General features: G+C 36.1%; 1 protein-coding gene across 3 annotated transcripts in view; it reads left to right on the forward strand.

Moving 5' to 3' along the window:
• The window catches only part of BARD1 (BRCA1 associated RING domain 1), an 82,751-nt gene that overhangs the window by 33,057 nt on the left and 32,399 nt on the right, over positions 1–17,295 (forward strand). For all 3 annotated transcript variants that reach the window (XM_019446083.2, XM_019446084.2, XM_019446085.2), the window contains 2 exons: positions 5,003–5,083; positions 6,743–6,915. In XM_019446083.2, the coding sequence (XP_019301628.2) occupies positions 5,003–5,083; positions 6,743–6,915 (254 nt within the window). The remainder of the gene's footprint in view (positions 1–5,002; positions 5,084–6,742; positions 6,916–17,295) is intronic.

The following is a 17,295-nucleotide window of genomic DNA, read 5'->3' on the forward strand; positions in this document are numbered from 1 at the left end:
CTTCTACTCAAATGCCACGTCTTCAGAGAGACTTTCTCGCTTACCTAACCAAGCAGTCCTGCTTGTTTTGTTTTCTTTCAGTTATTTCCTGACATGTTTTATTTTTTTAAGATTTATTTTATTTATTGAGTGCAAGTAAGGGAGAGGGGTGGGGGGAGAGAGACAGAATCCCAGATAGGCTCCACTCTGTGTGGGGCTCAGTCCCTTGATCTGGGATCATGACTTGAGCCAAAATCAAGAATTGGACACTTAACTGAGCCATCTGGGTCCCTCTATTTCCTGACATTATTATTATAGCTCTCTTAGTTTCTTGCTTCTCTCTTTAGAATGAGAGCAAGAATTCTGTTTCTTCACTGTTAGATCTTCAGGATCTAGAACATTGCCTAGAACATAGCAGATGAATTTGATGAATAAATGAGCAAATTTTCCACTCAGTCATGATCTGAACCCCATTCTCCTGTCACACTCAACTTTATTTAGCCTTATGAACTATTCAGTACGTTCATTAATGCTACCAATACTTTGCACATGTTCTTTTCTCTGATTTATATTCTTTCCTCTACATGCTTCCCTTTTCCTTCCTGGCTCTTTGTATGTAACCTTAAAAATCCAGTTTACATCCTACCTTCTTAATAAGTCTTTCTCAGGATTCCTAGAGTTAGTTTCTCCTCTATGGTGACATTACTTTGTTTGCATTTATATTCATTTAGCTTTCTGTGGTTATCCAGAATATATTCTTCATTTAAAATTTAATTTCAAAATGAGTAATAACTGCAGGTTTCAAAAATACAAATAAAAGTATTTATAGTAGAAAACCTCACTCCTGTTTCTGCCCCTAGCTGCACTATTACTGACAAGCCCTTTTTGCTTAACCACCTTACTTGTGTGTCCTTTGTGAATTTCTTTATGTAAATATAAGCAAATCTATTCCATATTGGTACACAGCTTTCTGTATGTTTTTATAGTAGCGTTGCCTTCTATACATTTTTATTATTTGACTAGTCCTTACTAATGGATGTCTGTTTGTTTCCCTTCTTTTGCTTTTATAAACAGTGCTGTGGCAAGGAATCTTTGTTTCATATGTGACCAGGTGTATTTTTAGGATAAATTCCTAGAAGTCGACTTCTGGGTTAATGTAGAGCATCCCTTACCTTATTTACCCTGATAACCTCCATTCCTGGCAATAGAAGGGTCTTGGTAAATATCCAGACTGCCTAAATTCAGGCTGCTGAATGTTAGACCACTACTATGTCACCAGCAGATACTGTTTGTACTGTCAGTTCTCAAATCCTTTTTTCCCTCAGGATCCTGGATTTACAGGTGAGCCATTCTACTTTTTGGACATTCAGCCCCGTATGAATACAAACCCTACAGACCCTACAGGATTCTTCTTGAATTCCTTATTTATACTTTCATTTTATTACACTGCAGAATTTCAAGCAGAATATTCATTAATATGATGTCTGGGATATTGTGTGTATTCTCATGTAACCAGAACAAATTTGAGATTCAGTTGACTCTTTTTATTGCCCGTGTTTCTATTTGAATGTGGATGTCACCTATGGTTAAAATGCTACTGAGAACATTTTGTTATAAATGAGAGATTTTATGAGAAAGTGTTACTGTGCCTAGGTAGAAACTAAGATAAACACTCATTTATTCTTCTGATTTAATTTTTGAAAACTTAGTATTTGATATTTCTCTAGACATAAAGAAAATTTTGATTTGTTATTTTATCATGTAGGATTTGTGGTTGCTGGAATTAGCCTCAGATTTCTAGCACAGATTCTTCAAATGGTAATGATTGCTCATAATTCATGCCACAGCATTGAATGTATTATGATATAGAAGGCTTGACGTTGGCATGTCATGATATATTTTTGATGCAGACAGAACGAATCATATTTTTCAGGCAACTTATAAGGCATGATACACTTAACATAGCAAAGATGATGAGGATCTCCTAGGTGGAAAAAACATCCCTTGTGAAGAGTCTCCTTCAGGGTCTGACTTTGTCATTCATCGTATTTTAAGGCAGTCACATTGTGTGAACCCCGTTTACTGCTCGTCCTTCATACCAGCTTCCTGAGAAAGTTGCAGAGGACTCCCAAGCAAACTGGCATCTATGATATTTTCAAGATTGTAATTTCTAGAACATCTCTTGGAGGCAGTATCCATTTTTCCCTCTGTCAACCACCACCTTTATAATACTGAACCTCCTTAATACCAGTAGCTTAACATTACACAGACTAGGTTGTCAGAAGCTTCTGTGAAGTTATTTTATTCAGTAAACTCTTGAAAAGCTAGGGAAATGTTTAATATATTTTAGAGCTTCATTCTGGATGACAAAAAAAAAAAAAAAATTTAAACAATATCTACTTGCCAAAGGAAAAGTTCTAGGTAACTGATTAGTTCATATATGTGGAAAAGCTTAACCATTTGGGATAAGTCATCGTCATTGTAATGCCCTATACCTTTTTTATCAAGATATTTATTCTTAATTGTATTTTAGAAGAGCTAACCTTTATAATAAGGAAAAAAAAAGTGTGTGTTGGAAAGTTAATTTATATTGCTGTAATATGAACGGATGTGTGAAGAATCTGTTTTTGAATGAAAGGTTAGCAATTAGAAAATTCATTGTGGCACACACGTTCCGTTTGTTTTCAGCCTTTAAGGTATTACTTGAAAATACCAAATCCATTTAAAATTTCTTGTAAGCCTTGGTAAATACTTTACTTGGATGATTTTTTTTTTTTTTTCTTGCTGTGGTTTAAGAAACTCTCAGTTACTCTTTTAAGTTGTGGAGAGTCTGAAAGTGAGTGCTTATTACTCAGAAAGTATTCTTTTAGTGAAGAAAGTAATTTAAAGAAATTAGAAGCAAAAGTTCATTTATTTCCCAGAAACTCCATATTGGTTCAAGCTTACTCCGTTACTGTGAACTCTATTTAATTTTCATAATTTTATTTATGTGCATGACATTAAATTTACATAAAGTAGAACAATGAAAATGTGACAAACTTTAAGTACTAGGGAAGAGAAAGCATATTGAGTATGAAAAACAAGCAGTTTGCAAATGGGCTATATGTTCTGGGGAAGTCTAGGGGTGCTTTGTAATAGAAGACCCTTTGATAGTTTGACAAGGTTACAAGAAAGAAAAATACCACTGTGTAGCATCTTTCCAAGAGAATCTGCTTTTAGTTTCTAAATGTCTCTGTTTCTATGTGAGTGTTCTCATGTGACTTTTCATTCCACAGTTGTATTTATATTTATGGGCTTTGTTAGGTTAATATGTTTTTGTGATTCCTATGCAGAATTAGAATGGGGAAATCTTTCAGAAGGCTTTTTGTGTAGTTTTGTGTGTGGATACTTTCATGTTGAAGGTTGGAAGTGTGTGTGGTTCTGGCAGTTCATCTGCCCCAATAATCATGGGATTGTTTAAAAAAATTCAAGTATCTTGACAGATATTCCTAGTTTCATTGGGAATGGACTTAAATATAGAGCAAAGGTTGCTAAATAAATGGTAATTTGTACTACTAATATAGAATTTGCACCCCTAAGAAACTGTGGGAAAATATGTTTTTATTGGAACTGGGATAATTGATTTGAAACATATATAATGTTTATTTTTTAGATCCATTAAATATTTAGGGTCATTTTGGTAATTTAGGAACTTAAAAAAGTATGTTGCAAATGAATTTTTTCTTAGTTTATTTTGAGAGAGAGAGAGAGCATGTGTGGTGGGAGGAGCAGAGAGAGAGAAGGTGAGAAAAAATCCCAGGCAGGCTCTGTGCTGTTGGTGCAGAACTCAACATGGGACTCTATCCCACAACCCTGGGATCATGACCTGAGCCCGGCTGGATCAAGTCATAATGCTTAACTGAGCCACCAAGGTGCCCAAGCAAATGGATTTATTTTTATTTTTAATTTTTAGAAAACTAAGTAAGCTACCATCTTAAGATTTGTTGTGCTTGAGAGGCAGCAGCCCAAAACAATCAAATAAAAGCAAATGTTACTGTTTTTAGGAGACTTAGTGACTTCTACATATAATCAAACCAATAGGGGAAAAACTCATTTTAGAATATTGAGGATGGGGGTGAGAGAGGAGAGATTTCCTTCTCCCTAAAGAAGCTCTTCACAAAACCAGTTGAACACCTATGTGTCATAGGTAACTTTTGCTATATGTAATTTTTTTAAAAAAAATTTTTAAAGTTTATTTCGAGAGAGGGCACAAAAAGGAGAGGGGCAGAGAGAGGGGGGTAGAGAGAGAATCCTGAGCAGGCTCCTCCCTGTCAGCGCAGAGCCTGATGCGGGGCTTGCGAGATCATGACCTGAGCGGAAACCAAGACTTGGACACTTAACCGACTGAGCCACCCAGGTGCCCCATTCGCCATATGTAACTTATTTATTCAGCCTTTTTCAGAGTAAACTCTGTCAGTAATATTTGGAGAAAATAGCCTTGCTTTTACCTAGAAAAATATCTTTTAGGAAATAAGGCGAATATAAACTAAATTAATGTATTAAGGATAAATGGAGTAACTGTCAATAAAAAAACAATTTGGAAGTTTCAACTGAGTGGCCTTCTTGACCTTGATTTTGTTTTAAACAGTACTTGGAAATCATTTTAATGCATGCTCAAAAAGGATGTTTTTCACAAATGAAGTGATGAGTTTAAATACTTCATTATCATCCGTTGATTTTTGGTTAGTGCCCTTTATTTGGTATTTTGAAATGACTTTTGATAAGGGTTGCTAATCTCAGAGATTTTGAACTTGATATTCAAGGATGGACCATATGACTTCATGACTTCTTGGTACCTTAGAACAGTTCATCTATACATGACTTATTATTTATTACTCATGAGCAGTAGGCATTAGAGAAGAGATTTAAATTTGATTCTATCTTTAAGAAGACAAAATTTAAAAAATAAAACAGAACTCAAATCTCAATATCTTCTTTTTTTATTGATGATTTTTAATTTCTTTTTATTTTTTCATTCTATTAGGGCGACCTACCTTCTGTGGAATACCTCTTACAAAATGGAAGTGACCCAAATGTTAAAGACCATGCTGGATGGACACCATTGGTAGTTTTCTATTTGTTTTTTTATTCTCGTTTTATGTCTTATAGTTATTACACTGTATGCAGTTGTCTATACACTCTCTTTTTAATCTGAAGAACATACATTTCACTATGCAAGAGAAAATGATTACTTTTCATCTAGCTTTTCAATTGTGACAGGGAAGAAATTGGCTGCCTTTTCACTGACTACCTTTAGATTTAGGAATCCAGTTACACCACATTGCTGAATGTAGCTAATAACATGGAGGTAACTATTGGAGCCGACATCAGGCCTCATTTTGCCACATTCCAAATTATTGGAACCAGATTTCTTGGAACAAAGAGGTCAGAGGGACTGGGTATAGGATTATATCATAAGGCAGTGATTCTTACTGAAGATCTATTGTAGCCTCATTTATACCCTACCCAATCGCAAATATATAGAGGCAGTAGAAATCTTTGCTTACAGTGAACATTTTTAAAAATCTGCTTATTATTACTAAAACTGCAATGTGGAGTATAGTCTGGAAAACGAATAGCACAAATACATGGGAACAAGTGCTGTGTGAGCTAATTGCATGCAATTTGAAGACAGCTATAGCAGTGTCAACAGAGGAGGTAGAAGCCCTTACCCTGTAAGCTGGAAATTTATCATAAAATTGAGAGAGTCTTATTAAGCCAGGTGTAAAAAAGGTTTAAAGTTGTAGAGAATGACTTCTCCTTGCCAAATTTTTAAGCTGGGAGGGTTTAGTCTGGATCAGAGTCACTTTGTTGTTTTTGACTCTGCAGGCTAGTTAACCTTTTCAAAGAAAGGTCAATTTTTTTTTTTTTTTTTTTTTTAAAGCCAGTAAGGCAAGTTGTAAAAAAGATTGGTGAGTGATTTATTCGAGCACCTGATGTCTAATTTCTGTTATTTTCTCCTGGAAATAGACCTACAGATATTTGGTGGGGTATTGCCCATTATGAATTGAATAGATGTTCTTAAAAAGCACAGTATGTCAGTGGTTTATTAGAATATAGTATAGTGGCATTTTAATATGCCATTTTAGACATAAGGAAAGATTTGCACACGAGGCATCTTTGAATGCCTTGAATGAATGCCCTGTTACGTCAGTAAGCTCTTTTTACTCTATGTTATTTGTGTTATCATCGACACCAGCCATACAGTAATCTGTAGCTTCAGCAAATAGTCTTGTCTTGTAAATACTCTCTCCAGGATACTCACTTTGTGGGGTGGTTATGTATACATGCGGGTGCACCACTTAGGGTATGGCTAGGTACCTGATTTAGTAGATTCTATTCAGCCTTGGAGAATTTCACCTTTTATGCATGATCTAGTTGTTAAATACTTTCTATGTTTCTTGTTTTTAATTTTTTACTGTGGAACAGTTGAGGAGCTAGAGTTGGTTTATAGCTACATTTTCTTCTTAAAAAATGAGCAGTTGACTGAAGGCTCAAATGAATACCATCTTTTTCCATGAATTGCATACATCTTGATCATCATGTATGTCATCACTAAGATTAGTAATAGGGCTTTTACTCCGGGCCGACACTTACGGTCTGTATGAATATTTAGGTTAGACCAATTTACTGACTGAAGTTCACATTTATTTTTCTAAAGTGCAATTTTATTATGATATGATGCATTATTCTTCCTCATCACTTTTTTCACTTATTTAATTAGCACGAAGCCTGCAACCATGGGCACCTGAAGGTGGTGGAATTGTTGCTACAGCACAAGGCGTTGGTGAACTCCACTGGGTATCAGAATGATTCACCACTTCATGACGCTGCCAAGAATGGGCACATGGATATAGTCAAGCTCTTACTTTCTTATGGAGCCTCCAGGAACGCCATGTAAGTTGTTCAACTTAAAACCTGGTTTTTAGTTGACTTGTGTTCTTGAGTGAAGGCTGTGAGGAACAAAGGACTTGAATACCGAAGTTGGTGGCTGTCTTTCTTGTCTTTCACAACTGAGGTTAGACATGACCATTACATTCTGTATTTAAAATCAGCACTCATGCTCTTTTCCTTTGTGATACTTACATATTTGAGGGTGATTTGCTCCTTTAATTCAGAAATAATTGCCAAGTTAATTTTGGACAAATTCACTTACTTAGAGTCTGTAGATTGAGTCATACTTATTAATAAGAAAAGAATTAGAAGCACAGAAATAACTGTTTTGTATGCTTCCCAGTATTTCAGAATTTGTTTTAAATATTCTATTTTTTTTATGATTTTCCTGCATATTTAGTTAAAATATGGAAGAATTCTGATGTTGGGCAAGTGCTATTGAGTTATTTCTTAGATTTTTCACATCATTCAAATGAAGCTGTGGGTAAATTGTTTTGCAATGTCAGGGCACAGAGATGCATTAGTGAATGCTGGCGGCTGCATTTTAAAATCGCTATTGTCAACAGTGTCACAAGCAATTGCCATATGTGGATTTTATATCTTTAATCTATAACTTGGTTCATGTCTCCCTATATATTATTTTAGTCTTTTCAGTTAATGAGGTAGTGGAAATGGAAATAGAATTGCCTCTTCATGTCCCGGTTGCTTCAATAGGTTTAGAAAGAGCACCCGAAAATCAGGCTTACTGTGGTTACAGAGGCAAATAAGAATTACAAAATGCAAAACTTCTGGGTTGTAATTTTTTTATAGCATAATTGAAAAACAAATTAATAAATAATGCAGGAATGTACCATATTTTGGTGCTGTTAGTTTTGGTAAGTGTGTCTAATATCCTTTATGTCTATCACATGTGATGAGATAGTTGGGGCAAACTCAAGGGATACGTATTTTTATGTATTTTTATTTTTCTGGTTTGTGAGTGTGTGTGCTCATGCGTGTGCATGCACACACGCACACACACACACACACACACATTACATATATATATACACATGGACCTAACAGATATGACCCTCCTGGGGGGATAGCCAGCCATTTGATAAAGCAAATGGTTACTTGGGTCAGGTGAAACTGAATAGTTTCCATCCGTGGGTTCTTAAATCAGCCATGACTACTTTAATGAATGGAGCACTGGTCAGGGCGTTAGGGAATTCAGCTTTTATTTGTGACTCCATTATTGACTTTATAGCCTCAGGCAGGTTAATTTCTGTGCCTTGGTGTCCTCACCTATAAAACATGGGTGATGCCTGCTGCTTTTCTGTTTTTTTTCAGAGTATAGTGAGGATTAATGAGCCAAAACACAGGGCCTGTCTTGTGGTTTGTACACCATGATTCTTCACTATACTGTGAAGCTTATTAATATACAAGGTGTGGGCATGAGACAGTGAGCCTAGTCTGCCTTCACAGGTGCCCCTCAGATAAATATGTTGTTTTTAAATAGGCTTACCTAGCGAAGTGGCAGATTTAGGTATATCTGTAGCCCAGCACCATCCAGTAGATCTTTCTGTATTGATGGAAATGCTGTATATGTGTGCTGAGCACTCAGTAGCCACTAGCCATCTGCTGCTGTTGAAGACTTAAAATGGGGCTGTTGCTACTGAGGAACTAAATTTGGAAATGTATTTTATTTTAATTGAATAGCCACATGTGCCAAGTGACCACTGAATTGGACAGCTGGTTGATATAGTTAGGATAGTGGGGAAGAAGGATTTATTTGGGGAAAGGCTGGGAATAACATTAGGTAGAGGACGGTTAGGGAACCATGGAGAGAATGCAGCAGTAGATTGAATCTAGGGTTTAAGAGTGTGATAGCTGTTTCTAAATATTGTTATTCCTTTTTTTCCAGACTGGTTGGTGGTCATCATCCTTAAGTATTTGCTGTGTTTTTTGCTGTTTTATTTCCTAGTAGTGGTTGTTCACCTAATTGACTTCACCTGTTTCCTAACTGGTCTCCTTCTTTTCAGATGGCTTTTCTTTTGTTCATTCCCCATTACTGCAACCCAAGAACTTCAAAAAATAAATAAATAAATAAATAAATAAATAAATAAATAAATAAATAAATAAATAACACAAGTCTGGTCAAATCACTTACTAGCTTAAAACCCTTCATTGGCACCTCTTATTGTTTTTCAAAACTTCCAGACATTCATTTGTGGTGCAAGTTAGTAAGTATTTGAATGCATGAAAAGATGGTATATTTTTTCCTCTCTTTTGAAAAAGGGTCCTATGAGATGACAACAGGAATTGCTTCCCTCTGCTCCCTAATTCACTATAAGTGTGGAGTGAAAGTCTAAAGCCATGTCTCCATAAGCTGCACCTTTGCTAGGATGGTAGAACTGGTTTCCTACGTGCTCCCCGGGCAGAATTGTTAGTCTCTTGTCCACTGGGCATCCATAATCCATAGCATGTTACCTTCTGTGGGTTCATGGCTTTCCAAAGTAATTCCTATAGCCTTGGTGTTTTTTAGATCTGTTTTTCTGCCAGAGTTCTATATATTGTCTTTTTGAATTAAGTACTGACAAGTGACTGTAGATGAAATTCATTCCTTGACTTCCTCCATTTAAGAGGAGCATTGGGAGGGGCATGGGAACTGTATGGGCTTCTTAGTACTCTTTTTTTTCCCCCTTTCTCCTGAAGCTCTTGTCTGGTAAGATGGCTCCTTAATGCCACCTTATAAGCCATTAATATCTCAGACTCTGGAATCTGAGTTGGCAAGCATAATACTTTCTGTTGTTTTTTTAATTTAAATTTTAGTTAATTAACATACTGTGCAGTATTGGTTTCAGGAGTGCAATTCAGCGATTCATCACTCACAAGTATATTACTTTTATTTTCTCTGCTTATTATATCTCTTTTACTCTTTTTTTTTTTTTTTTTTTTGAGGAATAGTTGACATACCACGTTACTTTAGTTTCGGGTGTACAACATACGGATTCAACTAGTTTGCATATTACACTACGCTCACCACAAGTCTAGCTGCCATCTGTCACCATATAGTGCTACTGCAGTGCCACTGACTGTATTCCCTGTGCTGTTTCCCATGTTCCCATGACTTACTCGTTCCATAACTGGCAGCCTGTGTGTCCCACTCCCCAAACGTCAGTTTGCTTGTATCTCTTTTACACGGAATGGAACTTTTCTCTCAATAACCAGGACTAGGAAGAAGGTTTGGAACTGGAAAGGGCAAAGGCTGTTCTTTGTCCTTTGCTTTTTATGGCTTAGTTCTTTGCTCGAAGTTGTAGGTGGGTAGGGTCTTTCTGCTTCATCTGTGTTTCTAAATGGCAGTCTTCAGCTCCGTAACATTTTGGCAGTCTTCTTCATTCCTTCAAGGTTCAAGTAGTCTGTTTTACTTAGATACCTTCATTTCCTGGTTCTTCAGTGACATCCTGTTAGGTTTTCTCCTACTCTTGCCCTGCTCCTTTACTTCCTCACCCCCCAGTTGGTTATCTGCTCCTTCTGTTCTAGTGGAGTAAACTGATTACAGAGCCATGTGACACATGCCTTCATAGGCCAGTGCACAAGATTGTGTGAAAATCTAGAGTAGGGACTGTAAGTGAGACTAGAGGAAGTCATGAAAGACTTTTTAGGGGAAGGAGCACTTCTACTGAATTTTGAAGAATAGGGGGATGGGCTTTTCAGAAAGAGATGGTGGGTGGTACGGCCAAGACTGCTTGTCTATTCAGTTCTAGGAGCTTCGATTAGTGTCGGTAAGACTGGTATTAAAGGGACAATGATAAGAGGCTGGAGAAGGTGGCAGAGGCAGACAGAGGCATAGTATGCCACAGGGTTCAAATGTTACATTGGAAAGTTCTTCCTGCACATGGGCCAGGACCTCAGTGAAGAGGTGTGTCCAATAACCTGGAGAGGTGAGTCTGAGCTGAGGTAGTGACAGTGAGCAGTGTTGGGGGTGGGGGGGGGGGGAGGGAGAGAATTCACTCTTTTCATCAGCTTCTTCCTTCACGTGAAGTCTGATAAGTTAAGAAATATCTTACTAGGGTTGTGATTAAAATTGGGTAAGGGTGTGGATTATAGTGGAATTTGATTTTTCATTGAGAAACAGTATGTTTTTCCATTTATTTGAGCCTTCTGTTACACATCTTAGTAAAGTTTTTCATCTATTATATGTATCTGCATTTATGCATGCACTTAACTATTAGATTTTTCTAGGCATTTGATTCTTTTGTTGCTCTGGTTAACTGGATATTCTGTTAATAAATACAACTTGTCATTCCTGATGTATAGGGAAGCTGTTGATTTTAGTACATTTCTCTTATATCTAGCCAACACCTAATTCTAAGGATCTGATTATCATTTATCAATTCTAACTTTTTATTGCATTTGCCAGTGTTTCTGGAACAATATTATAAAATAATGGTGATAGTTGGCATACTTGTTTTATTCTCATTTTTCAAAAATATTGACTCTAGGTTTACAGTCAGTATTAAAATCAATATTAAAAAATAAAGATCTTCTATTTATTTTGCTATTTTTTAAGAAGACTATACCTTATTAAATGATTTTTTAGCTTATAATGAGGTGATCTTAGACCTTTTGCCTGTTGGTATCATTAATACATTTTAAAATATCTTTTTAAGTTTTATTTTATTTCGAGAGAGAGAGAGAGAGGGAGAATGCCAGCATGAGTTGGGGAGATGCAGAGAGAGGAGAGAGAATCCCAAGAGGGCTCCTCACTGTCAGCACAGAGCCTGATGCGGGGCTTGAACTCAGGAACCATGAGATCATGACCTGAGCTGAAGTCAGATTCTTAACTGACTGAGCCACCTAGGCACCCCTGCATTTTAAAATATTAAACCATGTTGTATTTCTGTGATAAACTTAAATATACTGTGCTATTCTTTAAGCAAATACTTTACATCAGTTTGCTAGGATTTTATTTAGTATTTTTGCATTTCTAGTTATAAGTTGAAATTATCTGTTTTTTTATTTTTAATTTTTTTGCCTGCAGATTTTTATATTAAAATTATATTCATAGTTTCTTTTTAAAAATTTATTTAAAAATGTTTAATTCAGTATGGTTAACATACTGTTATATTAGTATCAGGTGTACAAGATAATGATTTAGCAATTCCATACATTACTCAGTGCTCATCAAGGTAAGTGTACTCTTAATCCTTTTCACCTATTTCACCCATCTCCACACATCCCCTCCAGTAATCGTCTGTTTGTTCTCTACAGTTGAGAGTCGATTTTTGGTTTGTGTCTCTTCCCCCTTTTTTTCTTCCTTTGTTCATTTGTTTTGTTTCTTAAATTTTATATATGAGTGAAATCATTTGTTATTTGTCTTTCTTTGACTGGCTTGCTTCACATAGCATTTTACTCTCTAGATCCATCCATGTTGTTGCAAATGGCAAAATTATATTCTTTTTTATGGCCGAATAATACTCCACTGTGTGTGTGTGTGTGTGTGTGTGTGTGTGTGTGTGTGTGTACGTGTACACATACATATACTGCATCATTATTCATTCATCAAATGACGGACCTTTGGACTGCTTCCCATAGTTTGGCTATTGTAAATAATGCTGCAATAAACATCGGGGTGTATGTATCCCTTCAACTTGGTGTTTTTGTATTCTTTGGGTAAATACCCAGTAGTGCAATTAGTGGATCCATAGTGGATCATTCTACTTTTAATTAAAAAAATTTTTTTTTAATGTTTGTTTTTGAGAGAGAGAGGGAGACACCAGAGCTTGAGCAGGGGAGGGGCAGAGAGCTAGGGAGACACAGAATCTGAAGCAGGCGCCAGGCTCTGAGCTGTCAGCACAGAGCCCGACATGGGGCTTGAACTCATGGACCACGAGATCATGATCTGAGCCGAAGTCAGATACTTAACTGACTGAGCCACTCAGGAGCCCTTCTATTTTTAACTTTTTGAGGAACCTCCATACTGTTTTCCACAGGGGCTGCACCAGTTTGCATTTCTACCATCAATGCAAGAGGGTTCCTTTTTCTCCACATCCTCCTCAACATGTGTGTGTCTTGTGTTGTTGATTTTAGCCATTCTGACAGGAGTGATAGCTCATTGTGGTTTTGATTTCCATTTCCCTGATGATTAGTGATGTCAAACATCTTTTCATATGTGTGTTTGCCATCTGGATGTCTTTGCAGAAATGTCTGTTCATGTCTTCTGCCCATTTTTAATTGGATTATTTGTGGGTGTTTTTTGGTGTTGAGTTGTAGAAGTTCTTTATATATTTTGGATACTAACCTTTTGTTGCTATGTCCTTTGTAAATATCTTCTCCCATTCTGTAGGTTGTCTTTTAGTTTTGTTGGTTGTTTCTTTCAATATGCAGAAGCTTTTTATTTTGGTGTAGTCACAATAGTTTATTTTTCTTTTGTTTCCCTTGCCTCAGGAGATACATCTAGAAAGATGTTGCTATGGCTGATGTCTGACATAGTACTGCCTATGCTCTCTTAGAGGATTTTTATGGTTTCAGGTCTCATATTTAGACCTTTATCTATTTTGAGATTATTTTTGTGTGTGATGTAAGAAAGTGGTCCAGTTTCATTCTTTTGCATGTTGCTGTCTAGTTTTCTCAACACCATTTGTTGAAAAGATTGTCTCTTTTCACTGGATATTCTTCCCTGCTTTGTCAAAGATTGACCATATAATTGTGGGTTTATTTCTGAGGTTTATATTCTGTTCCAGTGATTTATGTGGCTGTTTTTGTGCCAGTACCATATTCTTTTGATGACTATAGCTTTGCAATATAACTTGAAGTCTGAAATTGTGATGCCTCCAGCTTTGTTTTCCTTTTCAAAGTTGCTTTGGCTCTTTGAGTCTTCTATGATTTCATACAAATTTTAGGATTGTTTATTCTAGTTTTGTGAAAAATGCTGTTGGTATTTTGATAGGGGTTGCATTAAATCTATAGATTGCTGGGGCTCCTGGGTGGCTCAGTCAGTTGAGTGTCAATTTCGGCTCAGGTCATGATCTCACCACTTGTGGGTTTGAGCCCAGTGTCAGGCTCTGTACTGACAGCTCAGAACCTGGAGCCTGCTTCAAATTCTGTGTCTCCTTCTCTCTCTGCCCCTCCCCTGTTCATGCTCTTTCTCTCTCAAAAATAAATAAATTTAAAAAAAATATTTAAAAAAATCTGTAGATTGCTTTGGGTAGCTAGTACAGACATTTTAACAATATTTGTTCTTCCAGTCAGTGAGCAGGGAATGCCTTCTTATTTTCCATTTGTGTTGTCTTCAATTTCTTTCATCAGTATTTTATACTTTTCAAAGTACATGTCTTTCACCTGTTTGGTGAGGTTTATTCCTAGGTATCTTACTATTTTTGGTGCAGTTGTGAATGGGATTGTTGTCTTAATTTCTCTTTATGCTGTTTAATTATTAGTGCTATAGACGTGCAATAGATTTGTGCACATTGATTTTATATCCTCTGACCTTACTGAATTCATTTTTCAGTTCTAGTAGTTTTTTGGTTGAGTCTTTCGGGTTTTCTTTATATGGTATCATGTCATCTGCAAATAGTGAAAGTTACCAATTTGCATGCCTTTTATTTCTTTTTGTTGTCTGATTGCTGTGGCTAGGGCTTCTAGTGCTACGTTGAATAAACATGGTGAGATTGGACATCCTTGACTTGTTCCTGACTTTAGGGGAAAGCTCTGTTTTTCCCCATTAAGTATAATGTTAGCTGTGTTTTTCATGTAAAGCTTTTATTATGTTGAGGTATGTTTCCTTGAAACCTACTTTGTTGAGGATTTTTATCAGAATGGATGTTGTACTTTTTCACATGCTTTTTCTGCATCTATTGAAATGTTTTTTATCTTTTTTGTTTTGATATGATGTATCAAATTGATTTACTTGTGAACATTGAACTACCCTTGCATCCCAGGAATAAATCCTCCTTGATTGTAGGAATTGATTTTTTTTAATGTATTGTTGGATTCAGTTTGCTGATACTTTGTCAGTGTTCTTAACAGATACTGGCCTGTATTTCTCTTGATGTCTTTATGTGGTTTTGCTATCATGGTAATGCTGGCCTCATAGAATGAAAATGGAAGTTTTTCTTTCTCTTTTATGTTTTGGAGAACTTTGAAAATAATAGGTATTAACTCTTTTAAATGTTTGGTAGAGTTCATCTGTGAATCTGTCTAGTCATGGACTTTTGTTTGGTGGGAGTTTTTTGATTACTCGTTCAACCTCATTGTTGGTAATTGGTCTATTCAGGTTTTGTATTTCCCCCTGCTTCAGTTTTGGTATGTTACATGTTTCTAGGAACTTATCCATGACTTCCAGTTTGTCCAGTTTGTTTCATAATATTCTCTTACAGTCCTTTGTATTTCTGTGGTGTTGATTGCTATTTATCCTCTTTCATTTGTGATTTTTTTTTTTTTTTTCTTTGAGTACTGTCTTGTTTTTTGATGAGTCTGGCTAGAGGCTTATCAACTTTGTTGATCTTTTCAAAGAGCCATCTTTTGGTTTCATTGATTTGCTTGTTCATTTACGTATTCATTTTTAGTTTCTGTATCATTTCTTTCTGCTCTCGTCTTTATGATTTCTCGTTTGGGGTTTTATTTGTTTTTCTTTTTCTAGCTCCTTAGGTATAAGATTAAGTTGTTTATTTGAGATTTTTCTTTTTTCTTGAGGTAGGCATGTATTGCTATAATCTTCCCTCTTAGAACCCCTTTTGATGCATTCCAAAGATTTTGGACCTTTGTGTTTTTGTTTTGTTTTTTTTTAAATGTTTACTTATTTTTGGAAGAGCCCAAGTGAGGGAGGGACAGAAAGGGAGAGAGGGGGACAGAGGATCTGAAGGGGGCTCTGTGCTGACAGCAGTGAGCCCATTGTGGGACTCAGATTTAACTGTGAGATTATGACCTGAGTTGAAGTCAGATGCTCAACCGACTGAGCCATCCAGGTCCTCAGACCATTGTGTTTTCATTGTCGTTTGTCTCCATGCATTTTTTGCTTTCTTCTTTGATTTCTTCTTTGATTCCCAGTCATTGTTTAGTAACATGTTATTTAATCTCCTTATATTTGTGCTCTTTCCAGATTTTTTCTTGTGGTTGATTTTTAGTTTCATTGTGTTATTGTCTGAAAAGATGAATGGTATGACTTTGATCTTTTTTAATTTGTTGAGACTTGTATTGTGACCTATGTGATCTATTTGGGACAATGTTCTGTGTGCACTTGAAAGAAATGTGTATTCTGCTGTTTTTGGATGGAATATTTTGAATATATGTGTTAAATCCATCTGACCAGTATGTCATTCAAGGCCCCTGTTTTCTTGTTGATTTTCTCTTTTGATATGGGTCAATTTATGTAAGTGGGGTATTAAAGTCCCCTACTATTGTATCACTATTGATTGTTTCCTTTATGTTTGTTATTAACTGTTTTATGTACTCCCATGTTGAATGCATAAATATTTATATTCTATCTTTTAAAAAAAATTTTTTTCTTTACATTTGTTTATTTTTGAGATACAGAGTGAGACAAAGCATGAGCAGGGGAGGGGCAGAGAGAGGGGGGGACACAAAATCTGAAGCAGGCTCCAGGCTCTGAGCAAGTGGTCAGCACAGAGCCTGATGCGGGCTTGAACCCACGAACTGTGAGATCATAACCTGAGCCAAAGTCGGACGCTCAACCGACTGAGCCACCCAGGTGCCCCTATATTTGTTCTGTCTTCTTGTTGGATTGTCCTCTTACTAATTATATAGTGTTCTTTGTCTTGTGTTACAGTCTTTGTTTTAAAGTCTGTTTTGTCCTATGTAAGTATTGCTACCTAGGCTTTCTGTTGACATCCATTTGCATGATAAATGTTTCTTCATTCTCTCACTTTCTATCTGCATGTGTCTTTAGGTCTGAAGTGAATCTCTTGTAGTCAGCATATGGATGGCTCTTGTTTCTTTAGCCTTGCCATCATGTCATCCTGTGTCTTTTGATTTGAATGTTTAGTCCATTTGCTTTCGAAGTAATTATAGCTAGGTATGTATTATTGCCATTTTGTTACTTATTTTGCTGTTGTTTTTATAATTCTCTGATCTTTTCTTGCTCTCTTCTCACAGTTTTCTGTCTTTCTTTAGTGATACATTTGGACACCTTTGTTTTTATTTTTTGCATGTCACTGGTTTTTGATTTGTGGTTACCATTAGTTTTGTATATAATGTCTTCTGCATATAGCAGTCTATATTAAATTGATAGTCGTTTAAGTCTGAATCTATTCTCTACTTATCTTGCCCCATGTTTTAGGTATATGGTGTCATACTTTACATCCTTTTATTTTGTGAATCCCTTGACTTTTATAGACATGCATATTTTTACTGCTTTTGTGCTTCCTACTTTTCTTACCC

Source organism: Panthera pardus, unplaced genomic scaffold, assembly GCF_024362965.1.
Source record: "Panthera pardus isolate Hobbes unplaced genomic scaffold, ASM2436296v1 HiC_scaffold_10, whole genome shotgun sequence".
NCBI classification, from domain to species: Eukaryota; Metazoa; Chordata; class Mammalia; order Carnivora; family Felidae; genus Panthera; species Panthera pardus.